General features: G+C 44.7%; 1 protein-coding gene across 1 annotated transcript in view; it reads left to right on the top strand.

Annotated features, from left to right (window-relative positions):
• ADGRF5 (adhesion G protein-coupled receptor F5) overlaps positions 1–27,898 on the top strand; it is a 74,450-nt gene that overhangs the window by 28,332 nt on the left and 18,220 nt on the right. Inside the window, exons 4-12 of the mRNA XM_065884910.1 lie at positions 8,502–8,672; positions 11,072–11,248; positions 11,383–11,489; positions 13,369–13,427; positions 14,280–14,422; positions 18,185–18,406; positions 19,382–19,585; positions 24,813–24,983; positions 27,068–27,277. Of these exons, the coding sequence (XP_065740982.1) occupies positions 8,502–8,672; positions 11,072–11,248; positions 11,383–11,489; positions 13,369–13,427; positions 14,280–14,422; positions 18,185–18,406; positions 19,382–19,585; positions 24,813–24,983; positions 27,068–27,277 (1,464 nt within the window). The remainder of the gene's footprint in view (positions 1–8,501; positions 8,673–11,071; positions 11,249–11,382; positions 11,490–13,368; positions 13,428–14,279; positions 14,423–18,184; positions 18,407–19,381; positions 19,586–24,812; positions 24,984–27,067; positions 27,278–27,898) is intronic.

Here is a 27,898-nt window from a genome sequence, read left to right as displayed (position 1 = left end):
AACATTGGGACTGAATCCTTTTCAAAGCATTGTTGGGACTTGGTCTGTTCAGTCTGGTGGTCTAAAAGAGACTTTAGGCTGCCAGAGGGAGCAGGGTCCTCTACAGGACCCTAGGCGTCCGGTAGAGCCCCTTACAGGGCCATAACAAGATCCACCTGCTGCCCCGTGCATGCAATGAGAATTCAACCAGTGCTCGCCGGAAGTTCATACCATCGGTCCTCTCTCCTTCCCTTCCTTCCCTTTTTTTTCTATTTTAACCTAGTTTTATATCCCTATGGGATCCTCACTCGCCCTCCTCTCCTTCCCTAAAGTGATCTACAGCACAGACTGTACTTTGTACCTCCTGTGCTTTAAAGCAAACATTATCACCTCTACCCACCCCTCCCCCCTGACAACCCCTTGAACCCTCCCACCCGCATGACAGGAACAGGACCAGCGATGTCCCCACTCAATATTTTGAAAGTCTTTTCTTCTTAAAATCAAACCACTTGAGTTAAGTTCCAGCTCCAGGTTCTGCCAGCTTCTTCTAGGGCTCAGGCTGCCACCTGCCTCGGAACCAGTTGGTGACCCTACACCTGGAAAAGTAACATCCTTCTGCACTTCCAGTCCTAGCTATTTGTGATCCTTGGTGCCCGCATGAGAGGTTAGCCCTCAGAGAGGAAACCACTTCCACTTCTAAGGATTTGACATTCCAAAAGTTTTCCAGACGTGCTTTCATTAAAAATAGTCACGAAGATGATAAATCACCATGAAAACATGTTTTCCATTTTTTATACATGGTTTGGGCCTCTAGGGTCATTTTGGAGGTGTTAACGACTCGACCCGTCATCTGCAGAAGACGGATTGGCCTTGGTACTTGTACAAAATCACTGAAGTAAGAAGTGGTCATGGAAAGGCCCAGGCACTGGGCCGCAGATGCTCAGAATATGAGTTGCAATTAAGAGCATCGCTCTCCAGGAAAACTAGGAAAGCAAGCAATAGGAAGGTTACATTCAGCAGCTGCCACACAGAAGTGTCTGTGTTCTGGAGCCTTCGTGCCAGAAAGTGGCAAACAAAGTTTCCAAGAGAAAGAGAATTCTCAAAAGGAATTTCCTTTTGAGGCACTGGACCAACTCTGTAGAGCTTTAAAGTTTGATCCTTTAAAGGTAGGATCAGTACTCACATTTATTCTCAGAGCTATGGACTTCTTCCTTTACCACATCTTACGTCTCACAAATATATCACACACATCCAAACACACACACATATATGTACATACATACAAATATACAAATATATATATTTACTGTACAGGGTTGTTGAGAGGATTAAATAATAGTATGTACTTACTTTTTCAATGTTAATATAGTTATCTGGGGCGGGGTATTTGATGTTTTTGTTTGCTTTAATGGTTTTTAAAATTAAAAACAAATTTAATGGACTTATTTATAAAAATATTGCAGTTGACAGAGCCTGAAATATACCTGGTACAGAGAAGGTTTTGTAGAACTACTGAAGGCAGGAGGTTGGATGCCACAATATTAGCATTTTAGGAAAACTATCTCAAAACTCTGTGGGGGCAGAGAAACCTTCACCAAAAACTCGGAGGCCAGGGGCAAGAAGAGTATGAACCTGCTTGTTAGTGGCTATTGGGGAGCAGAGGGAAATAAGCATCCGTCAAAGCCTCCAGAATTCTGTCCCAATTCCACCAGGAAGTGGATTCTAGACCAGCTGAGAGGCTGGCACAGAGAAGGCATTGGTGGAAGCCATCTGAAGTGAAAATTTGCCAGATGGTTATGGTTGAAGGAATTAGATGAAGAGCTTAGTGCCGGGAGACCAGCAAGGATGCTCAGCAGTGTGGAACGTCATCGGCCCTGGTACCTGGAATGACGTTAGGAAAGGAACATGGCAAACGCTTGTGAGACATTTGGAGAATTGGGTCAAAAGGACTTGGGGACAGACTTGACATGGGGGTGACAGGGAGGGATGATCTATATGATACTTGGGAGTGCACAGACCCGGGTGACTGGGGAGGTGGAGGCCACGGGTAGAAGCCGGAGCTGGAATGAAAATCTTATTTTGGAAGTACAACAGTCAGCGGGAAATTTAGTCTTAAGGGCAATCTTCACAGGGGACTGAAAGCAGAAGTTTCTTGGGAATTCCCTGGGGGTCCAGTGGTTAAGGCTCCATGCTTCCACTGCAGGGGGCACGGGTTCGATCCCTGGTTGGGGAATTAAGATCCTGCATGCTGCGTGGTGCGGCCAAAAATAAATAAAGTGCCGGGATGCACTGATTTTAAAGGTTTTTTTTTTTCTAAAAAGAGGCTTCTTAGGTTGGAAGTAACGCAAATGTGTCCTCATCCTCAGCATCAATTATGAAGTTCCCCGTGTCAGATTTCTGAGCTTAACTGGGAATGTGTCTTGGGTCCTGGGCTGAAGAGTCCCCACTGGTTCTTCTTTGGTTTCAAAAGGAATGGCTGGTAGGAGAAAGGGAGACCCAGGGTGTCCTAAGCCCGAGCTGGAGGCACTTACATCTTCACAGATCCAGTGAGAGCAAGGTTCCTACCAGATTGGGTTGCCAGCTGCCAGCTCGGAAATCCTGACCTTTCTGCAGACCTGCAGCCCGGCCAGCTGTGCTGTCTCCTTTTGATCTGTGTTCAGGAAATGCTGTGCATTCTCCAGGTTGAGAAACACATTTGGGGATTTTCCTGGCTTTAATCTTTCTTATGATAACTTGTGGCATTTCGTGCTCTGAGCAGGCAGTAGTGGTGGCAGAGTAAGAAGAGAAGGCTGGTTCTCTCCGCCTGGTGGGTTTTTTTTTTTTGCTTACCTATCTCAAAAGTGAGACCTGATTGGAAGAGAATTAGGTTTAGTTGACCTACCAGCAGATGGCTGCGTAGATGATAATCCGTACACTTATTATGATCAGTATTATTATTTCCACACGCTGTTTCAGAATGGCTGTTATATGCCAGGCAATTTGCTAGGGGTCTTCATACCCCAACTCCTTAACAACAAATCTGCAGAGAAAATAGTGCTCCTAATTGACAGATGAGCAAAGCATGGCTCACAGGGGTTCAGTAGCCTCCCAGGTGAGAGGGCATTTACCCCAGCTCTCTAGACTCCAAGTCCTAGCTCACAGTTAAGGGTCAGAGTTTTCAACATGACTTTCTGGATCCTGCCTGTGAGATTCCGTGCCATAATTTTTTTTTGTTTTAGCAAAGAAGTGTTTTTAATATTTAATTAGTATACATTTATTAAGCACCTATTGGGCACAAAGAACATAAAACATGCTGACTGCTGCTATCAACTTTTAATCTGGTTGTAAGGATAGGATATGCACGCACCACAAGTTAAATTCAAATTCTGTAACATCAAAAGCAGAGTCATCCCGTATTGGGAGCCTGAAAAAGGCAAAGCTACTGGCTAGAAAATGGTAGGAGCTACAGAGAGATAGGTCTGGGCTAAATGTAAGTTTCTAACAGAACTAACTAAAGGTGGGTTGGACCGTCTTATACGGAGGTGAGTTTCATGTCATGCAAGGTATTTAAGCCAATCTGAATAAGCACCTGGCAGGAGTGTTTATAGGGGGCATCGCGGCATCTGATGAGTGGTTACCCAAGATGATCTTCAAAATACTCAGACAACTTCACGATGCCTTGACTCTGTGAGTCCTCAGGTCACTGAGCACACATAGCCTCAGAGAGTGACCAGGAAAGAATTGATTGAGGTTGAGGCATGAAAGAAGGAGCAGAAATGGGACAGAAGAAGGGAGGGAGGAGGGAGCTCCAGGCAGAGGGAATACGAGGAGATTCTTGATGGTCTGGGGCTTTTTCTTACGCATATACTGCAGAAGGAAACTGTGTTCTCGCTAACCACATTCAGAGGAAGTTTACGCAGCTGTGATTCTCGGAGCAGATTTGTTGAGTGAGGGGCTCTAGCGTCACTTTACGTGGGGCTGACTTTGATGATTTGGGTGTATGATGAGCTAGTAGAATTGATTCTTTTCTCCAGGCCTCACAGCCCATTGTTTTATGCCACAGTGCTGCCCTCCCTCTCCCCCATCCATGCCTGCCCCCCAGACCATAGCCATGGTGTGAACAAACCTTTCAAAACCTAAAGGGAGAACAGGATCTTTGACTCTCTCCTGACAAAGGTACAGCAGATCCAGATGATGCTGCCAAATTGGTACCTACGAGAACATGTCAAGAGAAAAGCAGAGCAGGTAGCTTTTAATATTTACCTGCTACAGGACTAAGGGGGAGAAACAAATTCAAATCTTCAGTGATAAAGAAGCATGGGCCCCTTTGGTCAAGAGAAAACCACATGAACCTCATTTCTCCTGAGTGATGTCAGCAGGCCCCACTCTCTTGCAGGGGAGAGATTCATTTATACATTGACTTAGGCCCCGACTTCTTAGAAGCTGTAATTACCAGTAGAGTGGCCAGGCAAAAATAGTCTTGTTTGCTTAAACAGCTGTGGTGAAGACCCAGAACTGCTTGTCACAGTTTGTGGCCAACTTTCCAGAAATGTCTCTATAAGATAAGTGCTGTGTGGCAGGCACTGATTAATGGGAAAGGAGAGGGGAAATCCTGGTTGGTTTGTGCCTCCCAGGCCAGGGATAAGCCTGCGTCTGTGACACTGATGACCCCTGGAATGTGCTACCTTCCACTGGGGCATCGGTGAGTCAGAACTCAGACAAACAACACCAGGGCGAAGGAGCCCGAGGCAAAGAGAACACATTGAACTGTCTGGAATCAGGTGGTCCAGGGGCAGCAGAGAAGCATGGAAGGGCCTCTAAAATACACACTTACACAGAGTGGGAGCAACCTTCCTGTTCCTCCTGGGTCCCTTGTAGCCTGGGGCAAGCCCACCAGGATCACTTTCCAAAGCTCTGAAGTCCTCAGGTTTGGAGGAGGTGAGGTGGACAGGGCGTGGCCTTTGGACCCCAAATCTTGGGCCCCTGACCGCACCCTACACAAGTCATACTAATTCTGAGCATCTGGGCTTCTTCCGTTAAACTCAGATGCTCTCCCTGGGCATTACAGGGACTGGAGGCCCAGTGGTGTTTCTGTGTTCTGCTTGCCCATAACACCAGGATGCTTTGGGTTCAGGGCCAAGTCAACGGTCACTGGTAGGTCCAGCCAAGCTATCTCTATCTTTGAAGATTTTAATCACTGCACGCCCACCCCACCTCCAAAACATCCTTTATTCTCTTTTCCTGAGGAACACATGGCACCATTAAGGGAGAAATGATTCTACCAGTCACACTGTCAGAGTGAGGTAATGGAAAGAAGAGAAGTCCAGAGATCCAAGTTCTGGTCCTGTGGACACCACCAGCAAGCAGCAGAAGCTGGGGCAAGTCATTACTGTTTGGGGGGGATCGTTTTTCTCATGCCTAAAAGCAGAGATTTCTGGGACTAACTTATAAAGAGTCTACTTTGACTCATCTGGGTTGAGGCTCCACAGTATCTGTGTGTGTAGAATCCCTACGTGTGGATAATCATCCGTCAGGAGTGGGGACCACGGGAATAGATGATTGCCAAGGGCAAACCTGTAGCCTTCTGAGTTACTATGGTGTTTTTGAGCCTGTTTTGAAGAATTGACCATTTTCAAGAAGACATTTCTTTCTCTATTAAATGTTTCCCATCCTTATCAGTCTCTATGGAGAACTGATGCTCAGGCTGAGGGTTATTCTGAAACTCCCTTAGAGGTTGTCAAGAACATAAGAGGTGGCTGAGGGGAAAGGGGTCTTAGAGGCTGGTGCTTCAATTAATATTTGCACAAATGCCATAGACTAGAACTCGCTAAAGTCACAGGAACTGTCCTCTTAGTCGTATTTTAAGCTTTTGGCTCAGCTCCTTGTAGGACCTCAGCGGAAGAACTACCTTGGCTTCAGTGGGGAATGATGACATCCGGGAAGCACCATGTGCTTTTCAGGCACGTGCTTATTCTCCAGTTACATCTGTAAAGAGCAGAGAGAGGTGGGCTCAGGGATGGGTGATACTAACGACCCTCAGGCAGGGATCAGACCCTGGGAGGCAATAATGCAGGTGATGGAGTGGGTGATATGGAATTGTTACTGACCTCTCTCATCTCAAAAGCAGCTACCGTCCAGGAAATCCTGTTTACATTCATTCCTGGCAGGAGAGTAGACTGACCACAGCAAAGAGGATCCTGGAGCTTCTGAATCCTCCGGAGGGTATAAACACTGCTGCATTACTTTTCAGGAAAAAGAATGTGCTCTAAAACAGAGCTTATAAATATCACGCAGCCGCCCTCCTTGCAAATGTTCCCAGCAGGCCACATACTATGTCTAGGTTTAGGATCACTCAGATTAAGATTAGCAGTCCTTCCAGGAAGCTTGTTTGCATCACAGAACCGTTTGCAAATCAGAAAGAAAACAGGAAATTTCAAGCAATGGCATAATATCGTGACAAACTGAGATTCCGCACTGGGTTTTAAAAGTCACTGTGTTCTACTTGTAAATACATTTTTATAAGGAGGAAACATACCGCAAGATGCATTCCTAATTTTAAGAAAATGTGCACAGACATTTTTTACAGTTTGAGTTAATTACAGCAAGTTGAAGGATGCCAAAATGAAATAATTCTCAACAAGGTTGATAAGTAAAACCAAACTCCTAGACAAACATAGTTTACAGCTGTAAGTGGACAAATATTACCATTTTCTACAATCAACATTTATCAGTTGGAGTTTCCCATAGTAAACTTACTCCATTTTAGTGTTTCTCATAAATAATCCTTGGAATATTTAAAACAAATCTTGTGATATTATGGGGGAAATTCTTTGTCAGTTTAGAAAACAGACACAGAATTTTAATGTTATGGTTTTATATATATACATATATATATGTATTGTACTTACAGATTTTACTTATATTTTAAAGTAAAAGTCTTGCAGGTATTCACTAATCTTTTCCTTATTTGACTGACAAGATAAAATAAGCCACAACTTGTCTTCTTAAGGCATCAGTATTAAAAAATCTCCTATTTTTTGAAGGTTTGTCATTAGCTACTAACCAAGCCCATGGCTTCTCTCCAGTTATATATTTCAACCAGGAATGAGCCAGAGATTCTGGCCATGACAGAAATGTGAATCTGTGACTCAACTCAGAAATCACAGGTTTATCAAGAATTGATTGGATATGAACTTATTATGTGCTGGGCTGCATGCCAGATGGAGTGGGTACGGCCATGAGAAGTAAAAGAAGCAGTTCCTGCCCTTGAGAACTTAACAACCAACAGCCCAGACATGATGTAATAGTGGTAATTATGCAGGAACATTCCAATAGATCTATTGTCTGGCTTGCCTGGATTGGGAAACAGACTCATCTAGAATGCCAGCCGGGCAACCAGTCTTGAGACAATTTGGAAGAACAATGAATTGCTGAAGATCTCTTTTATTTTAATTTCCAATTTGCCAATTTTGCTTTTGTTGAGTACCTCGCATGTGCTGAACACCAGAGATACAGAGTAAGAACAAAGAGCCCAAGCTTTGCACACAGGCTAAGAACAACGGGAATTAACTACATGACTTTTCCCAGAGGTCTTCAGGCCGTGAGTGCATCCTTCAGCTCTCAAAATACATGCATGACCACTGAATGGTGTCAGAGACATACTGACTCATGCTGGTGAGTCAGGACCATGGCTTTTATTGTCTAGATAGTTGCCGAGCCTCCCTGCCGGATCTCCCTTTTTCTATTCGTGTCCCATTCGAGTCCATTTTCCACACAGTCACCCTTAGCCTTGGACACCAAGGGGGGTGTGGGAATGGAGAGGATGGACAAGTCCTCAGCTTGGCCTGTGAAGCTCTCGAATGGCCAGAGACCACAGCGCTGACACAAGCTAGATCTGTTTCCTTTCTCCTCTAATATAGCAGAGTCGTAGAGAGGAAGAATCATGAAGGGAGGGCTTGGTGGTTATCAGTAAACAAACGTCTTTTTCTCTAAAAAAGTTCATTAGAAATTCTTAAAGGGTGATGTGTCCAGCATCCACATGTCCCCGTCATTAGCTTTTTTTTTTTTAATTTTGATTTTTATATTTATTTACTTTTTTAACTGCACCACACAGCATGCGGAATCTTAGTTCCCCGACCAGGCATCGAACCCATGCCCCCTGCAGTGGAAGCATGGAGCCCTAACCACTGGACCCCAGGGGATTCCCAAGAAACTTCTGCTTTTTATTTTATATTGGAGTCTAGTCGATTTACAATGCTGCGTTAGTTTCAGGTGTACAGCAAAGTGATTCAGTTATACACGTACATATATCTCTATTCTTTTTCAGCTTCTTTTCCCCTATAGGTTATCACAGAACACTGAGCAGAGTTCCCTGTGCTATGCAGTAGGTCCTTTTTGGTTATCTATCTTATATACAGTAGTGTGTGTATGTTCATCCCAACCACCTAATTAAAACGTCATTGGCTTTAAGCTGAAAGGTCCATCACGTTCTCTGTCTGCCCACCACAGTGAGTTCTCACAGCCTTCATATGCTTTCGTTCCAGTTGCCGTGAGCAGTCCTGCAGCCCAAGAGTTCATTGTCAATGTTGAGGTCAGTCTTGAAGATGCCTCCTTCCTGGAGCCTAGCAAAGCTTACTTGAAAAGCCTCAGTTTTCCAGTTCAAGGGGATGACACTGACCCAGCTACCAGCCTTTTGAGCATCGAGGTGACAACAGGTGAGTAAAAGACCCATTGCTTGAAATAGGAGGATTGGGCCAATCAGGATAAATGTTGCTTTGAGCCCCTTCCTGTTAGAGGGGGATGTGGGGTGTGGAGGGGGGTAGCCTGGGGAGAGCTGACCTCAGAGAGGAGGTAATGGGATGGCTGGGTAAGGAAGATTAGACTTACTGACCATGATACTCATATCTAAGCACATTTTCTCTGTTCCCCTCTTCCTGTGCCTCCCCCACCGACTCTTCCAACAGCTTATCTTATGATCCTTTCAAGAAAGGCATGTTTTTTAATCAAAATTTTTAAATTGGAGTATAGTTGATTTACAATGTTAGTTTCCGCTGTACAGCAAAGTGAGTCAGTTATACATACACATATATCCACTCTTTTTTTAGATTCTGTTTCCATATCGGTCATTACAAAGCATTGAATAGAGTTTCCTGTGCTATTCAGTAGGTTCTTATTAGTTATCTGAAAGGCATTTTTAATCAGAGTACACAAAACCGAGGATTTTTATGGCCAATGTGTGTCAAGCCCTAAATGCAGTAGGTGGTCCAGGGGTGGTCGCTTCCGCCATCCGCTTAAGGCACATTTGTATCTTACATGGAGTCAAAAGTTCTGCTAATATCACCTCCACATCCATCTCAAAAATAAGTAAATGAGGGCTTCCCTGGTGGCGCAGTGGTTGAGTCCGCCTGCCGATGCAAGGGACACGGGTTCGTGCCCCAGGCCGGGAAGATCCCACATGCCGCGGAGCGGCTGGGCCCGTGAGCCATGGCCGCTGAGCCTGCGCATCCGGAGCCTGTGCTCCACAACGGGAGAGGCCACAGCAGTGAGAGGCCCACGTACCGCAAAGAAAAAAACAAACTAAATGAAAAACAAATAAAACAACCAAATATTTTTTACAAAGTTATAAATATTTATTAAAAATATTTACTTTTTATAAAAAAAAATAAAACAACCAAAGAAATGCTTTTCACGTCAGCGGGAGAGAGATTTTGACAAAGGGGATCTTGTTGGCTCCCTTCGAATTATCCCCGGCCAATGTCCACCACACTCACCAGTAGCCTTGACTTCCTCCATTCCTTCTGCTTCTCCTTCACCCCCTCCTGCTGCTGGAGCACAGGACGGGAGCGGTGTCCAAGGATCCCAGGGGACTTGGTTGCCCCTCCTATTTCAGGAACAATTATTTGACGGCTTTCCTTTGGGTGGTCACTCTGTGGGCCTTTGCCTAGATGCCCACCCGCAGAACAAACGGCTCACAGTGACGTGGCTTTAGTCCAGTTTTAGACATAAATTCCAAGCCCTCTGTTTTCAGAGCATTTTTCAGTGTCAGTTTTTAATGGGATTGGAGTCTGTTGGGGCTGTTCACATTTGACTTGAAATGTAAAAGGCACAAGTTTCGAATTTTTCCTTATACTCTACATTTGTTATCTCTTGCTGCGTAATGAATTACTCCCAAACTTAGCGTCTTAAAACAACAAACTCGGAATTCCCTGGCGATCCAGTGGTTAGGACTCTGCGCTTTCACTGCCGAGGCCCCGGATTTGATCCCAGGTTGGGAAACAAAGATCCCACAAGCCGCACAGCATGGCCGGAAAAAAAAAAAAAACCAAAACAAAACAAACAAAAAGCTACAAATGTTTATTACGTCACGCAGTTTCTGAGGGCCAAAAATCCAGGAAGAGCTTAGCTGGATAGCACGGGCTCTGGGGTCTCTCATGAGGTGGTTAGTCAAGCCGTCAGCCAGAGTCGCAATCATCTGAACGCTCAGCTGAGCCTGGAAAACCCGCTTTCGGGCTCACGCATGCGGTTGTTGGCAGCCCTCAGCTCTTCACTAGCTATTGGCTAGAGACCTCACTTCCTGATCATGTGGGCCTCTCTATGACGTGTCCTCATGCAGTGCAGCTGGCTTCCCCCAGAGCGAGAGGTCAGAGAGAGAGAGAGTGAGAGAGTATAACCAAGAGGGAAACCGCAGCTTCTTTTATAACCTAATCTCAGAAGCGAGGCACCACCGCTTCTTTCTATATTCTCTCGGTCACACAGACCAACCCTAGTACAACATGAGAGGGAGTTATAAAAGGGTGTGAGTACCCAGAGGCAGGGATGGGTGGTGCCATCTCGGAGGCTGGCTGCCATACCCTCTAGTCCGGAAATCTGTTTAGCACTTTATCATTGTAGGCAGCCCCTGGGATAGTCAGAGCTGTCATCTTTTAGATGGCCGTGCCTAACAGCAAAAGGTGACATGTACGGGAATCATGAGAATCTCATGCAGAACTACTGAACTTCCCAGAAGGGCAATATGAAGTGGAGTTAGCGTTTCCTACAAGTATAAATACTTGACGTCTAGAAACACAAAAGCGGTAACTACCTTTTCTCTCCTCATTGTTCTGGTTGATGTCAGTCTGCAGACCTACTGGAAATGAAATCTGGTGCCCCTGTGAGAAAGGCTATAAGTGGCCTCAGGAAAAGTGCCTCCACAATCTCACTTGTCAAGGGCGTGATGGCTCCCCTTCAGGGCATCATTGCAGTCTCCTTAAGGGACTGCCTCCCAAGGGACCTTTTTGCCAGCTCCAGGGGGGTAAGTAACTGCTCACTGAATGTTTGTTTGTTGAGTGGCTATTTGATATCAACTCAGCCAGATGCTTCTCTGTCCTGTGTGTACTCAAATGCTGACATGGGATTTTAAAAATATTGCCCTGTGTTCTTCAGCAGATATTACCCTGCGAATGTTGGTCAGACTCAATGTGGGCTTTCAAGAAGAACTCAAGAACTCTTCCTCTGCCCTCTATAGGTCCTACAAGACTGACTTGGAAACAGCGGTGAGTTTTGGTCCCAGGAGGCTCTTAACCAACAAACTCTGAGCTGAACTGTATCTGTTGCATTTACAGTGGGTCATTTGCTTGAATCTGTCAGAATTTATGAATGTGAATGTCGAAATTATTTCTATACCTCTGGGACGATGAATTAAGAAGCGCTCAAATCAGACAGTGTTCAGGGGATGATTGGACATCATCTTGACCTACAGGTGGAACTTCCTCCCAGGATAGAATTGATTCACATAAAATTTGGCAGCATCAACTCACAGAAACCTACTAAAAGGTCCAAGAACCTGGTCTAGAAGCACCAGATGGTGCATTTCTATTCATCTTCGCACATCACATGGGTGAAACCCCTAACATCTTTTGTGCAGACCAGCCCGAGTCTGGCACAGAGGATTCCACACCACTCTCTACACTGCAGGTCCCAAGGCATTCACACTTAAGGCAGATTTAAATTTACTCGTGTAGATAGGTTCATTTGTGTCATATTGTAGATTCCACATAACAGAAACAGACTCATAGACATAGAGAACAAACTTGTGGTTGCCCAGGGGGAGTGGGGGAAAGGGGCAGGATGGATTGGGAGTTTGGGATGAGCAGATGCAAACTATTATATATAGAATGGATAAACAACAAGGTCCTACTGTATAGCACAGGGAACTATATTCAATATCCTGTGATAAACCATAATGGAAAAGAATATGAAAAAGACTGTATACATATGTAAATTTACTCATGCAGAAAAAGAGGATATTCTCTCATTGTAAACTGTGGGCCAGACACCATTCTAAATGCTTTACATTGGATTAATTCATCTAAACCTAAATGCTTTGCTGAGGCAATTCATTTGGAATAGAGCTTCTCAACTGGTGTGGTACAAATTGCTACAGGTGGGCTGAGGTAATGACTCCCCTTAACCCTCTGGGCAGCCAACCCTCTGCCTCAAGCCAGGAGCAGCCTCCCGTTTACCCAGTCAAATATTACCATTGTTCATGGGCGCCATGATGAAACTCGGATACAGAAGAGCTGTAGGAGATCTGATTTGCATATCCGACATGTAACAGTTCTGCACAGCACGAGAATCTCCCTCATGCACAAACACGACACACTAAATTATACACTTTTGAGGAAAAAAGGAGAGTTACATATTCATCTTTGGATCCCACCCATCCAGCTACTTAACACAGCACTTTGTACACGGCATCCGCCCTGTAAATATGACTTGATTCCAGTTGAATTTCCTGTGGGGTTGGAATTCAGGGAAACAAAATGAAGTAAAAGCATCAGTGAAAACCACATTGGCTCAACCAAAGCTGTGATATGTTAAGTGAGGGATCCGATCCGGCAGTGTGGCAGCCCCAAGAAGGCACCTCGAAGATTTCCGACTATAGGAATTGCAATTGATTGAGGGCCCGGCTGCTGCCGCGTGGCAGGGCTGGCTGCCTGCTGCTAGTGAATGAACGGGGCGGGTCTGTCTAGTAAACGTGGGACTCCTTTGAAGGCTGTACTGAACCTTCCCAGGCTCAGTCTAGGATGATTTCATCCAGCCTCTCCTGCACAATTTCACTCGGGTCTGATGACTCTCCCTGTCTTCCCCACTGCCTTCCCATTATTTTCCTCTAGGCATTTCCCTAAGTAAATTTTTTGCACGTTACTCTTGCACATTTACTCTGGTGTTTGCTTCCTGGAGAACCCAGAATGACCTAGGTAGATAGGAATCACTTCCTCAAAGATCTGCCAGTGCTAGCACTGACAAAATATACAGGAGAGCATTTTACCCAGGGTGATAAGAAGTAGACACTTTTCACTCTGTTTCAAATTGTTGACCCGTCTCTCACTGGACCTTGATCCGTGACAGTTGTCTTGCTTTATTTTCCAGTTCTGGAAGGGTTACAGTATTTTACCAGGCTTCAAATTGGCGACAGTGACAGAGTTCAGGTAAGAATGCTATAACTGGGTCATTTTTATCCAATGGCAGATACCAAAACGTTAGTGAAAAAGCAAAAGCCCGTTAGAAGGGCACCATCTGGGATGCCCGGTGGGGGCAGTTTGGTAAAGGTGAAGACAGTGTCAGATTTCCAGGGCTTAAAGTGAAAGGAAATACTGAGAACAGTAGCTCACTCCTTAGAGATGTACCTACTTAGAAGGAAGGTGAGAAGAAGACTTGTGTTCATTCTATGCACGCAAAAATTCTGCAAACAAAGATGTGGGATACATTTGCCATCTAGGGAAGTCAGAAATACAAAAATGAAATAAAGTCATACATGCATTGACGCCTTTGTTAAAAAAAGTTAGCCAGCTAGCCATGGCCACAGAGTTGCACACTGTCATGTGAAGGCATCCCTGTGGGCACCGGGCAGCCCTAAGTGTGTTTGCACAGTGTTTCAAAAAGTTAGTTGCCAATTAAAAAACGAAGAATGTTTACAGAAACGTTGAGGATTTTGGCTTCACTGGATATTCAGCATAGCTGGTAACCTGGGCCAGCAGACTGTGTGACAACAGTCTCTACCTTGTGGCTTATATCCTTTGACCCATTTGTAGGATTCAATTCACTCCGCCCCATCTGGCTCTTCCAGTCATTGATGTTACCCGTCTGCAGACACTTGCGTGTTCGAGCCCTGCCTCAGGCTTTCAGCTAGAGCTTAGAAACAGGTTGGATTTCAGTGGACCCTTGAAGATAAAGTCCCCAGGCTCTTCGTGCCATTTTGTTTTCTTATGCAAATAAACCGTAAGGATCTAGACTCTTCCAGATCACTTACTGCTTTACTGAACTGAGTGGTCTCCATCCAGGCCTGGAAGTGTGGTTGTGGCGTATGAAGTCACGACAACGGCAGCGTCACCTGAATTAATGCGCAAAGCAAACGAGCAAGTAACACAGAACCTCAGTCAGACCTACAAGATGGACAGCAGTTCCTTCCAGGTTACTTACAGCAGTAAGTAGAACATCGCTACATTTTCCCAATATGTAGATTCTACTTAGATATGGTAACGGCATTTATCATGACGCTTAAGCCTGGGAAATCACATTACAGTGTCCTCCGTGGAGAGAGACTCTCCAGGTCCTGGCGTAGAGTTTTGGTACCTTCTCCCCATCTTAGGCCTGTTCAGAGCCTCCTTACCCTGCTAATATCACTGTGACTGGGGAAGTAGGGGGCGGATCCCAGGAGGGAGAGATTTTACAAGGGGGCCGCAGAGCCATCTGGGTTTATGGATTTTTTTTTTAATTAACAGACCCAAAACATCCAAAAAAGTAGAACTAACGTTGTGGTGGTGGAAGTGGGGGATATTCATGAAATGCATTGATATTGACTAGGGGGACCATTGTTACTTTAGAGCAGTAGTTCTCAGAGTGTGACCCCCAGACCAGCAGCTTCAGCAGCACCTTGGTACTTGTTAGGAAAGCAAATTCTTGGGACCACCCCAGACCAACCTGGGCTAATCTGTTTCGGCAAGCCCTCCAGGTGATTCTGATGCATGGAAAGTTTGAGAAACACTGCTTTGGATCAGATGTAGCAGTGGTGAGAGTCCTGGTATTGTAGATGTTCTCCCTCATTTCACAAATGGGGTATAGAGTTGAGCTCTGTTGTGTAATTAGGTGGGTGGATCGATTGTTACTTGGGGGATAGAAAGGGGAGCCAACTGAGCAGAGATTTGATGGACCAGTACTGGCCGGTAGATGTTCTGTCTAACTCAGGTCCGTGGTTCCAGAGTGAAGGTGACTCCTCTTTGGAACAACACAGTTCACCGTGGGGAGGGCACTGAAGGGATTGTCTGAGGCACAGGCGGAAGGAAAAGTGCCCCTTCTCAGGAGTCAGACCATCCTTACAACAGGTCCATACTCTTTCTCTCTACGTTCGCTGCTAATATTTTTAGACATTGGATCATTTTTTAAAATAAAATATTGAAAGGGATATACACAACAGTAAGAAAGTGCTACGACATAAGAAAGAGAAAAACAGCAAGATAAAAATTCAGAATGAATAAGGCAGCAACCACATAGATGAAAACTGAGAAATCCAAGGCAGAGAAATAAGTGGCCTCCAGGTGCAGGCTCACACGGAAGTAATCCCAGCATCGCCAACCCCTTCCTCACCCCTAATGCCATCCCACCAACCGGCAGGTGCTTTGGCCTGAAAAAATTTTTTTCTTTATGGTTCTGAGGGCACAGGAGAATAGCAAGCTCTAGCATACATGAGCTTCAATTATGATGACTCTTTCCCCCAAATTTCAATTCTGCTGAATATAGTCAGCCATTTACAGGAATAAGTATCCAGCAGTTTTCCTGACCGGTGGCTGACAGTCAGTCCAAAACCACAAAAGTGCTCTAGTGTCTGTGGCTTATTCTTCCAAAGAGCCATGAAGTTGTTGTGAATGACACTCAATGCCCCTTTTTGCAAGAGAATCTACATTCATCCCTGTCCTTGATTTGCACAGCCTTAGACCAATGACCATGAACTATGTCCCATGCAATTCCACCCCCGGGAGCTTAGCTACCAGCCTGCTCTCCATAGGGTTAGTGGGGTTTATCCAAAATACAAGGATCCAAAAAAGTCAAGTAGCTGAGTAGTTTTTTGTTTTTTTTTGGCTACGCAGCATGTGGGATCTTAGTTCCCCGACCAGGTATCGAACCCATGCCCCCTGCATTGGAAACGCAGAGTATTAACCACTGCACCGCCAGGGAAGTCCCTGGGTGGGTTTTTCTTAAATTATAATTTTATCTGGTGGCAAGAGTGAGGGGTGCAGGGGAGAGGAAGAGAAAAAGAAAGAAAAATGCTGAATGAATGAGGTGGTATCAGGAAATTATTTTTAAGTCCATCTTCATGAAACTATTTCAGGAAAGGCACATGGCAGTCTTCAGAATGGTCCCTTTTAGTTTGCCATATATTAATCCTCTAGTGATGTTTGACCAATCAGCAGGGTCCCTTAACCAGAACGCCCCTTTCTTTCATCACTCCCAATATATTTATGATCAATTCCACATAACCACGGAAAACCGGCAGTTTTCCGGATCCTTGTAATTAGCAATGGTGCTGATGAAAAGCGGGCACGGTTATTGTACCTTTTCTATGTTAAACCCAGTGTTTTACACATTTTTCATCTTCATACATCCTGTGAGGTAGATACTATTATCGCCATTTTACAGGTGGGGAAATGGAGGCTTCGATTTAAATCATTTGCTCAAGGCCACATAGTAAGTAACATAAGTTTCTGTGCCTTCCTGGTCAGTTCACTACAGGAAATATTCACAGATGGCCTTGCTTCCTAATAGTTGAATGCAATTTTCTGAAATCTTATTTTATCCAGGAGCCTATAAAACGGGATAAGAAATATTTAGATACCTTGATATTTTGACCAGAACATCAGAGCACCCTAAATTAATTGGATGGTATTTTAGTCCCATGTTTACAGTACGGACAGGGTGTGGCGTGGGCATAAAGAACCTTCCAAAAGAGGAGTTGCCAAACCTCCTTCCCCAGCTCCTCTGATTTTCTCGACACATGGAGCTCATGAAGGACATAGCACAGCTTAGAGGGAAAAATCTGTATGTTGTGTAAACAAGGGACAGCCATAAAAACACACACAAAAACAGCAAATACCATGTTTTCATTTCTGTCTGTGAAATGGCTTAGTACCAGGGTTCCCCAGAATTTTACTGTGAAAACAATAAGAATAGTTACTATTCCTCCAAATCACCTCCCGTGGTAGTGCTCACTGCTCCTGTTTTCCAGACAAGGGAGCTGAGGCTCAGAGATGCTAAGCAAGTTCCCCAGGGCCACACAGCTATGCCTGGTACAGAACCAGGATTCAAATACAGACCTGTGTATCTCATAAGCTCCCACTCTTATGGGCCCATGGGTGTTAGGTCTTTAAAAACATTCTTATTTCCCAAGCATACTTTATTGTAAAAAATTAATTATTTTCCCACTCTTAATTCATCAAAGACAGAGGACAGAGCTTTCAGTCAGCATGAGGTATCAGTGATCAGTAAGAAGCAGTTGATATCTTTCAAATCAGTAGCAAAGAAACTTGATGTTTAGGTTAGCTGGGGTGGCTTTTTCATAAGCAAATGTGCAATTTCCTACCAGACTATTTAAAATTTTTTTTGCATTTTTATTTTATTTTATAAATGTTATTGAAGTATAGTTGATTTACAATGTTGTGTTAATTTCTCCTGTATAGCAAAGTGGTTCAGTTATACATATATATTACACATTCTTTTTCATATTCTTTTCCATTATGGTTTATCACAACTATATTGAATATAGTTCCCTGTGCTATACAGTAAGACCTTGATGTTTATCCATCCTGTATATATTAGTTTGCATTTGCTAAACCCAAACTCCCAGTCCATCCCTCCCCTCCCCCCCCTCCCCCTTGGCAACCACAAGTCTGCTCTCTATGTCTGTGACAGATTATTTGAAATATTGAAGATAGCTTTGGGATCCCCATTAGTACCATTGAGGACTGTTAAGTGTGCAAAGATCCCAAACTGGGAATCATGTCCCTAGTAGCTGGCAGACTGTCACTCTGGGGCCTCAGATCCCAGCTGCCCAGGGGTGGAGTGAGGAAGACGCGTTGCCTTATTCACCACCATGGAGACCTCTCGAGAACCCCAGTGGTGGTGGCATTCAGGGAGTAGCATTAATCCCGTTTATTTGCTTTGGGACCCTAATACCTTTTGTTTGGGTTTCCAGATGAAACGAAGTTCTCCATCACCCCAGAAATCATACTTGAAGGGGATACAGTAACTCTGATGTGTGAGAATGAAGTTTTGTCCTCCAACGTATCCTGGCAGCACGTGGAAACAGGCTTCGACATCCAGAACAGCAGCAGATTCTCCGTCTACACCTACGTGCTCAACAACATGACCTCCGTGTCTCGCCTCACCATTTACAACATCACGCAGGATGACGCGGGTGGGTTGCCATCCAGTAACCAGGGCGAGGAAAGGAGTGAAGGTCTAAGAGAGAATCAAACCGTGGTGGTGTGTGTAGGTAGCCTTTTTCTCTTCAAAAAGAAGTCACCAGGCTCAACTTTTCAAAACTGAAAATTAATCCCATGATGAAGGAGCCAAGCAAATTCAGCCTTGGGAGACAAATGTAATTTTCCACATTTACTGAAGCTTATGAGTTGGAACCTAAGACCAAAAGTAAACTCCTTTCTTTAACATTTAAAAAAAATTTAGAAGAGCCTTGTTGGGGTAGAATTGACATAAAATAAGTTGTACATATGTGAAGTGTATAATTTAATAAGTTTTGACATGTGTGTATACCCGTACAACTATCACCACAATCAAGGTAGTGAACATATGGGTGCCTGCTCTCCTCCCCGCCATTTTCTTGTCCTCTGTTTTAATCCCTCCCACTTGTCCCTCCCCAGCAACCACAGAAGCATAAGTTTTGTACCTGACATTCTATAATTTAATAGCCCCATCGTAACCCAGATGTCAACAGGAGTATCTCTTTTTCTCTGAATGAGAAACTGGGCTGCAGACACATGGGTTCTATCGTATGTTTGTTGACTCTGACCTGCCACAGAGTTAAATAGGATGCCAAAATTGTCCATGATCTCCTGATTCTCCAAGGTTTTCCCATTTTTCCCTTTCTACCTCAGAAGCATCCCCACACTTCTTTGCTTACTAGCGAGGACTCAGATTTCTGCTCTTTCCTGAGAACAGCTCTCTACTCTTTCACCTTATGGCATCAGAAATACCTGCCTTGACCTTCTGCACTTCCTGAATGTTCCTTTAGGGTTGTTTAGACCAAGTCTCAGATGCTTTTGAAAGCCATGTTTCATGAATTACCATCATGACACGTGAGATGAGGCTATCATTCTTCTAAGGAAATAGACGTGTAATAGTAATAATAAATGCCTTTGTGTATTCGATACAGGTGAATATATTTGCAAACTGACATTAGATATTTTTGAATATGGGTCCAGAAAAAAAATAGATGTTACATCCATCCAGATTTGGGCAAATGAAGACATGAAGGTGATGTGTGACAACAATCCTATGTCTTTGAGCTGCTGCAGTGAGATGATGGCGAATTGGAGCCAAGTTGAATGGAAGCAACAGGGGTCTGTAAGCATTCCAGGTGAGACTGTTAGAAGCCCTTCTGCAAACAGGTTTGTGCCTCTTGGCCAAGTAAAAATGGGAGATGCGGTCGGTGAAAGAGCAAATGTCAGGTGGCTGGGTTTTTTTCCAGACTGAAAAAGTATGAGGTTTGATGCCAGCTCCAGCTTAGCCGTTCTAAAACAAAATTCCCAAAATATACACACACAAGTTTCATGCTTGGGTTGTAGACAAGATTCTGGCAGAGAAGACCCAAGAGGGAGTGACGGGGTGATGCAGGTGCATGGTGTCTTGCCTACAGACAAGACACGCCTTGTCCCCACCGCCCTCTCCTTTCCCTCTTCAGCAGAGAGCCGAGGATGAGGTCATTGGCTTTGCTTTGGGGTCTGACTCCAAGAGTCTCATTCCTGTGTCTCTCCTCTTGGTGTCTGTCCTTCCCACTTCTCTGCCTTTGTCACCATGTATCTTTCTGTATTATCTGACTCCATGCCTCTGGTTTTATATCTTTCTCTGTCAACCTGTGTGTCTGTCAACCAATGTCAATTTCCAGTCCTGTTTGCAGATCTATCACTGGAAATTCCCCACCTTCCAGTTTACACTGGTGAATGACAAGAAGAAATTAAAATAGCATTGGTGATTCTGTTTTGTATACTAGTTTATGATCAACCAATTTTTAAATTATTTATTTTTGGCTGTGTTGGGTCTTCGTTTCTGTGCGAGGGCTTTCTCTAGTTGTGGCAAGCGGAGGCCACTCTTCATCGCGGTGCGCGGGCCTCTCACCATCGCGGCCTCTCCCGTTGCGGAGCACAGGCTCCGGACGCGCAGGCCCAGCGGCCATGGCTCACGGGCCCAGCCGCTCCGCGGCATGTGGGATCCTCCCAGACCAGGGCCCGAACCCGCGTCCCCAGCATCAGCAGGCGGACTCCCAACCACCGCGCCACCAGGGAAGCCCCGATCAACCAATTTTTAAAAGATATGTTATCACTTTTAATCCCACTTAAACTTGACCACAAGCTTGAAGCTAGCATTTTTTTGCCTCCCATTTTCAAATAAGGAAATCGAGGTTCAAATGAAGTGACTTATCCAAGATTGTCATAATTAGGAAAAGAAAACAATTGGGACTCACCTTGTTTCACAGCCTTCGCCTTGGTCAAACTATATCACACATGCCTGGTGAGCCAGCACTAGAGTGACTTGATCCGGCAGAATTTGTATTGAAACAGAAGACTGTTTTCTGCCTAGAAACCTCACATAACAAGATCCAATCTTTCCCTTAAGAAATGACAGTATTATTTGCTCACCTTTTTTTCTGATTGTTTGTTTGTTTGTTGCGGTACGCGGACCTCTCACTGTTGTGGCCTCTCCCATTGCGGAGCACAGGCTCCGGACGCGCCGGCTCAGCGGCCATGGCTCGTGGGCCCAGCCGCTCCGCAGCATGTGGGATCTTCCCGGACCGGGGCACGAACCTGTGTCCCTTGCATCGGCAGGCGGACTCTCAACCACTGCCCACCAGGGAAGCCCTTGCTCACCTTTTTTAGTAAAAAATCCTTAAAGGAAAATGTGGCTTTACCCATGAAATACATCAGTGTGGTGGAGCTTTTATTTTATAAAGCCACTGCTATCAGACATTATTAAATCATAAATAAAATAAGGATCAATCTGGATGTAACGTTTTCTGAGCACATCTAGTTTGAAAAGCACATTTGTTTTCTACCTTAAAGCGCTCCAGAGAATGGGAAAAGCATCTGGTAACTGTTGAACATGCTGACATATGGTCCATTTAGTCACTTCCCTAATTTTTAAGGAAGAGGAGGTGTAGACATCCTGGAGGAACTGCCAGATGGGAGAAGGACCTTGCACAGTTCCCGGAGAACTGACTTAGACGCTTTCAACTGTGAGAGGTGAAGAGCCTCGCCATCTGGCAAGAGAACCAGGAAGTCTGCCGTGCAGATGCTCAGGAACCTCGCTGTGGCCACCGCTGCTACAGACATTCGTAATGCCCAGGGTGGGCTGGACCGATCGGCAGAACAGTGGATTTCCTGCCACAGGGCTGGCCGCCGGGGGCCTGCAGGGTCGTTTCTCTGATGAATTTAGCCCCTGCTTTCAACACCCTGCCCTCCTTCCGTCTCCCTTGCCGCCCCCTCTCTGCGGCAGTCTTTCTCCAGATTCCACCAGTTCTTCTGTCACCCGTTTTTCCAGCTCAGCAGAAAGCAGTCTAGCTAGATAATTCACCCCAAAGCATCTAGAAGTGAATGTATTACATCTTCTCAGAAACAGTTGCACTGGATTTTCAAAGCGCTTGCGGCAAAGGATAAGACAGAAAGGAAGTAATCTGCAGTGACAATTTCTAGCTTTAAGAAGGCGGTCTTTTTCGAATAGGGAGGGCTTTCTGAGGCTATTTCAAATCATGGGGCATGGGGTGATGATATAAACGGTAATGGTAACAGAAGTAATAGTGTTAATAGTACTAGTAGTAATAACAGAGGTACTAATAGTCATTAGTGCAGCTTCTGGTTCGCCTGTACTTAGCGCTAGCTTTGCCTGTACGGGAAGGTACTGACCACTTGGGGAAATTTAAAGGCAACAGCGTTTGTATCCTCACCATAGCTCTTGTTATGTGATGATGAAAAAATAACAGTCTAATTCCCTCTTTGACAGAACAGTTTCCAGACGAGTTCGTCAACTTCTTCTTTGCCCTGCCTACCACTGACATTTTTTTTTTTTTTTGCGGTACGCGAGCCTCTCACTGTTGTGGCCTCTCCCGTTGAGGAGCACAGGCTCCGGATGCGCAGGTTCATGGTGCACGGGCCCAGCTGCTCTGCGGCATGTGGGATCTTCCCCGACTGGGGCACGAACCTGTGTCCCCTGTGTCCCCTGCATCAGCAGGCGGACTCTCAACCACTGCGCCACCAGGGAAGCCCTAATTGTGTGTTATTATTTATGCTTCTGTGCCATCTGAAATGTTACGTTTGTAGCCCAGTAGGACGTAAGTAAGAGATAAGTGAGACTTTTTTTTTCTTTATTGAGCAGAAATCGGCCTTGTGGCCTTCAAGTCACATTATAAAGGGCCGCTAGAGACAGGCCTGCCTCGGGGGCTGAGGCGAGACCTAGAGAAGCAGCTAGAAGTGGCAAACAGCCCCATCAGAGGCGGCCTCTCCCAGCCTGGCTGCCCCTCAGGGTGTCCACAGTTGTCTTTTGAAAAAGACCAGCTGTCAAGGTTCCTCCTGAGAGCCACTCGTTCACAGTCTCCACGTTTGGGCTCCAGGCAATTTAATTTTCTTCAGTTTCACAGGAGATGTTATTGTGAGAACCACGGATTTCATCCCATCCCTCGTCTTCCACATGAGGAGACTGAGGCTTTCCGTGAGCTGCCCACCATCTCCCCGAGTGCACCAAGGGTCCCCTCCTCATCCACTGCTCTGTCTCCTACCCCTCTGTGCCTCCCTCTGTGTTCCTAATGGTGCCGTAGACAAATCTGATTTTAAATAGTGATTTCTCTACTTGTAGGAATGCACACAAAATTGGGCTTAAAAAAGGAAAAAGAAAAAAAAAGAACTTGAGCCCAGTCTTCTACTGTAGAAAAATTAGCCTTACAACCCGTGCTTTCCAGTAAGGCAGAATCTGGTCCTGAAGAGCTTTCATTCCAGCTCTGCCCTGTTCCTACTGCAGAGTAAATTGGGTCATCTTGACTCTGAGAACTTCATCTTTTTTCTTCTTTTTTTTTTTGGCTGCGCCGCACAGCTTGCGGGATTTTAGTTCCCTGACCAGGGATGGAACCTGGGCAGTGGCAGTGAGAGCACTGAGTCCTAACCATTAGATCGCCAGGGAAGTCCCAGACCTTCATCTTTTAAATAGTGACAATGGTACCCACTTTGCAAGACTTTTGAGAGGAGGAAAAAAAAGATAAATGTCAACATTTAAAACAGAGTTGCATACTTTGCATCTGCCACAATAACTGCTTTCTGGTAAGGATGAAAGCTTTGCAAACCATGCCTTTATGTATCCTCAGTGTCGTGGGCAATTTTCACTGGATATTATTTAACCTTGAGCCGCTGCTAGGTTAACTGCCTACCAGCTCTACTCCAGAAAACAGAGCACGAACTTATAGGCTGCATTCAGTAACTTCCATTGTTCTGCAGTCAAGGGAGAGGAGCGATAAAGGATGGAGTGAGGTCCTGGAGGAATTAGAGAAAGTAGGTTTTCCAAAAATAAGTAGAGGGGTGAGCCTTGGAGAGGAAAGGGACATTTGTACCTATGAACTAGCAGGTAACTTACTCAAGATGGGAAATCAGTTTGGTATTCTGAACAACCATTTTGGGGACTGGGGAGAAAAGCTGATGACTTATCAATCAAAATATTTTAAATATCATTGATCATCCAGCCAAGGCTGGATGGAGTTCATCAGAAGGGGTTTTTTTTTTTCTTTAATTTTTGGAAGATTGCCAGTGTTTGAAGAATGCCTGGCAGAAGTACATTGCAGAAGGCAGGGCTGGAGGAGAGAGAGTGAAAGAACAGAACCAAAAAAAAAAAATGGCCAAGAGGCTGTTATAGAGCCACAGGCAGGATGGCTTGGAGGGCACAGCGTCTTGGGAATGGAAGGGAAGATAGCGAAGAACAGCTATTCTGAAGGGTAAATTGCTGTTACCCTGAGAAAGCATGACGTTGAAGCTTCCACTAAAACATATATACTAATAAGAAGGAACGAGTTATGAAAACAGGTCTCAAATGAGATGAATATCAGAGTCCGTGTCCTATTTCTTCCTCCTTTCAACAATAATAATAGTCAAAATAATCTGACATTTTGTTCCTTCCAGTTGAAGTCATATCCAAACACATGGCTTCCTTGTTTATTTTTCACACTCCAACTACCGTCACGAAGGGTCTTTGTTAGGGGTCGGCCCCAGCCAGGCACTGTTCTAAGTGTTTACACAGTAACTCCTTTTACCTGACTACAATCCCAGGTCACAGCTGTTATTTATTCTCATTTTACATCTGGAGAAACTGAGGCACAGGGTGGTTTAGCGACTTTCCCAGTAACACCCTACTGGTAAGTAGTAACGTTGGAATCTGCAGCTGGGCCACCTGGATCCTGAGGTGGCAGGGCTAACATTACACCATCCTGCCTCTCCATTCAAAGAGAAGAAATTGAATGAAATAAGAATTCTTTTTCACTGTTTTGACTTCTCTGCTACCAAATCAGACAGTCAGCCAACGGTGACAGTAAAAAAAAACCTCTTATGTTGTTGCAGGAAGCCCTGAAACAGACACAGACCCTCGCTGCAGCAGATACACCCTCATGGCCAATGGCACTCAGTGTCCGAGCAGATTGTCTGGAACGACAGTGATCTACACGTGTGAGTTCATCAGCGCCCACGGAGCCAGAGGCAGTAAAGACATAAAAGTGACGTTCATCTCTGTGGGTAAGGACTCTTTCACTAGAATTTTTTGCCTTGCACTTCAAACTAAGGGCTGCCAATCAACTGGGAATATCCATGAGCAGTAAAGCAGGGCCTTCCATGGTAGTGAGAGTATGATTGGGGTCAACCTCAGAATGGGATTTCCATCTCTGCCATTTAAATTCTTACGAAGTCTTTAAAAGCAGGAAGGGTAGGGGTAAGAAACAGCGGTTGCGGGGAAGGAACAGCCTGCAGTGGATGGGAAGTAGGGTTTCCCACTCAGATTAGTCACTGAATGAGGATAACACCGCTAATTTCCCACTTTTTCCTCCCATAATCCCATTCTGCCTCCCTTGAATTCCAATAGCCTGGCTCACTCCCTACCATCCCTCACCCCCTCTTTCTCTCCCATTTCATCTTTTCCAGAGAGAATGCTGCAGGAAGATTTAAGAGTCTGGTGTTTTGTGATTATTTTACAGTTGTTACAGATGGGTTTTTAAAAATATTTTAAGTAATTCTAGGCCTCTTAAAAGTATCATTTCTTCTGCTCATATCATAAAGCATTATAACTTCATCCCTATCTGCCAAAGTGGGGCAGACAAACGTGTTTTTCTACCCACCCATCATACAAAAACAAACTATTATATTTAGATAAATCCTCAGTTCCCCTTTCTGAACAATTTGGAGAAAGGACTGAGATAAACATACTTGTTACTCTTGTTTCCGTTTTCTACTATCGTGACTTAGCACTTTACAAAGATCAAGGTTAGATTTATCTGAAACATTATTACTATAGAAAAGTTCAGGGTCTTTTGAGGTATTTGCAGTTTTCTAGAATGAGAGCAGTTATACTCTGCAAGTTTTAACTCAGAGAGTTGTGTTGATTCTGTGGGCTTTTGTCTGTCTCAGGGATACGCTTAGTCTTCGCTGAAAACCACCGGTCTGGTAGTTTGATTCTCATCTGGAATCAAGAGAACCAGATTGAGGCTTCCATGCGCCTTTTCCTTTCCACCCTCAGAAACAACTCAGCCTTAGAAAACCATCTCAAGATCTTTATAGCCAGGGAGGGCAACATGAGGGGCGTATGAATCCCTTCTCTGTGACTTTGGGGCTGCATCTGAACATTTGAATCCCAACTTCTGGAGGGTACTATGGAAAGTCCTGATTTCTTTTGTTTATGACTAAGAATAAGATTTCACACTGATTGGAAAAGCTGGCCAGCATCTGTGGGCTCAAGGTATCACATTGTTCACGTAGAGAAGATGGAGTGAATGGCATTTTGAAATGACAGCTATGCTCAAAGAGGAGTAGAAAGAGAACCAGAGGCAAAACCAGTAGAATGTTCATAGAAGCTTTTATTTATAAGGGGTCTTGTTAACAGTTTCAGGGACTAGTTCCTCATGAACTTACAAGGATATTCTCAGAAATAGGAGTAAACAGGGACATAAATAGGGTGCCTGTACTTCCCAGCCCGGGTATAATTATTTGGGCAGTAAACGCTGTGATCCCTGTACTTAACATGTAATTCCAAAAACCACTCGTCTGCTTGGAAAGCACTGGCTGGGTACTGGACCCAGTGCTAATGCTGGGGATGTGAAAACGCAGATGAGAGGGTCCTACTCTTAAGGGGCTCACATTTTTATGGAGAAGAGATACAGAAGAAAGAAATTAAAATACAGTATGGTATTTTTTGAAGTTATTTTAAAAGAGTAGAGAATGGTGTGGTTATAAGAACTGAGCCATTGAGTCCCCCTTGAGGCGCCTGGAAAAGGTTGGAGGGGAGTTTGGGTTAAGTCGACACCGTAGTTTACAACCTTTTGCCCTGCTGATCATTAGGAGATAATTCCAGCCACAAAGGGGAAGTGCGCGAGTTCCCAAGGCATGTGACGGAAATGGGTACAGTTCAGAGCACCACCGAGAACAGCCTAGAAACAAGTAAAGCTCCGGAGCAGCAAGGTACCAATCCCACATTGACCCTAGTAGAGTCAGGACAGCCCATGCTTTCTGTCTCTATGTGAAATTTCACTCAGGTGTTGATATCACCGGAAAGACTAAACATTTTACTTGTTATTGGTTTTCTTTTGTCTGTTTTGTTTGCATTCTTTTAGCCAACCTACAAATAACCCCGGACCCAATTTCTGTTTCTGAGGGACAAAGCTTTTCTATAAAGTGCATCAGTGATATGAGTAACTATGATGAGGTGTACTGGAACACTTCTGCTGGAATTAAAATATACAAAAGGTTTTATACCACGAGGAGGTATCCTAATGGAGCAGAGTCGGTGCTGACAGTCAAGACCTCGACCAGGGAGTGGAACGGTGAGTGAAAGCCCAGATACACTGGACCCTGATACCTGGACCCCTGGAAACACATTGTAATCATTGCCATCCACGGAAGGCCTGCCCTGGGCCATGCCTGTGCCAGCCACTCTGTATGACGTATGTACTCACACTAAATGCAACAGCCTTCCGGGGGAAGATGTCACTATTCCCATTTTACAGATGTGCAAAGTGAGCCTAGGTTTCCACAATTTAAGCTGTAGAGCCAGGATTAGAACTAGTCTCTTTGATTCTAGAGTCTGTGCTTTGCCATTAAGTTAAGAGGACTTTTTTTTATTGAAGCACAGTTAATCTACAATGTGTTAGTTTCAAGTGTACAGCAAAGTGATTCAGTTTTATACACACACACACACATACACATATACTTTTTTAGATTCTTTTCCATTATACGTTATACAAGATATTGAGTATAGTACCCATGCTATACAGTAGGTCCTTGCTGTTCATCTATTTTATATGCAATAAGTCCCCTACACATGACCGAGTTCCGTTCCGAGAGCACGTTCATAAGTCCCATTTGTTCGTAAGTCCAACAAAGGGAAGCCTAGGTACCCAACTAACACAATCAGTTATATAGTACGGTACTGTAATAGGTTTATA

This window comes from Phocoena phocoena, chromosome 10, assembly GCF_963924675.1.
Source record: "Phocoena phocoena chromosome 10, mPhoPho1.1, whole genome shotgun sequence".
NCBI lineage: Eukaryota > Metazoa > Chordata > Mammalia > Artiodactyla > Phocoenidae > Phocoena > Phocoena phocoena.
Note: the sequence above shows the minus strand (reverse complement) of the source record. Positions and strands in the feature narration are given on the sequence as shown.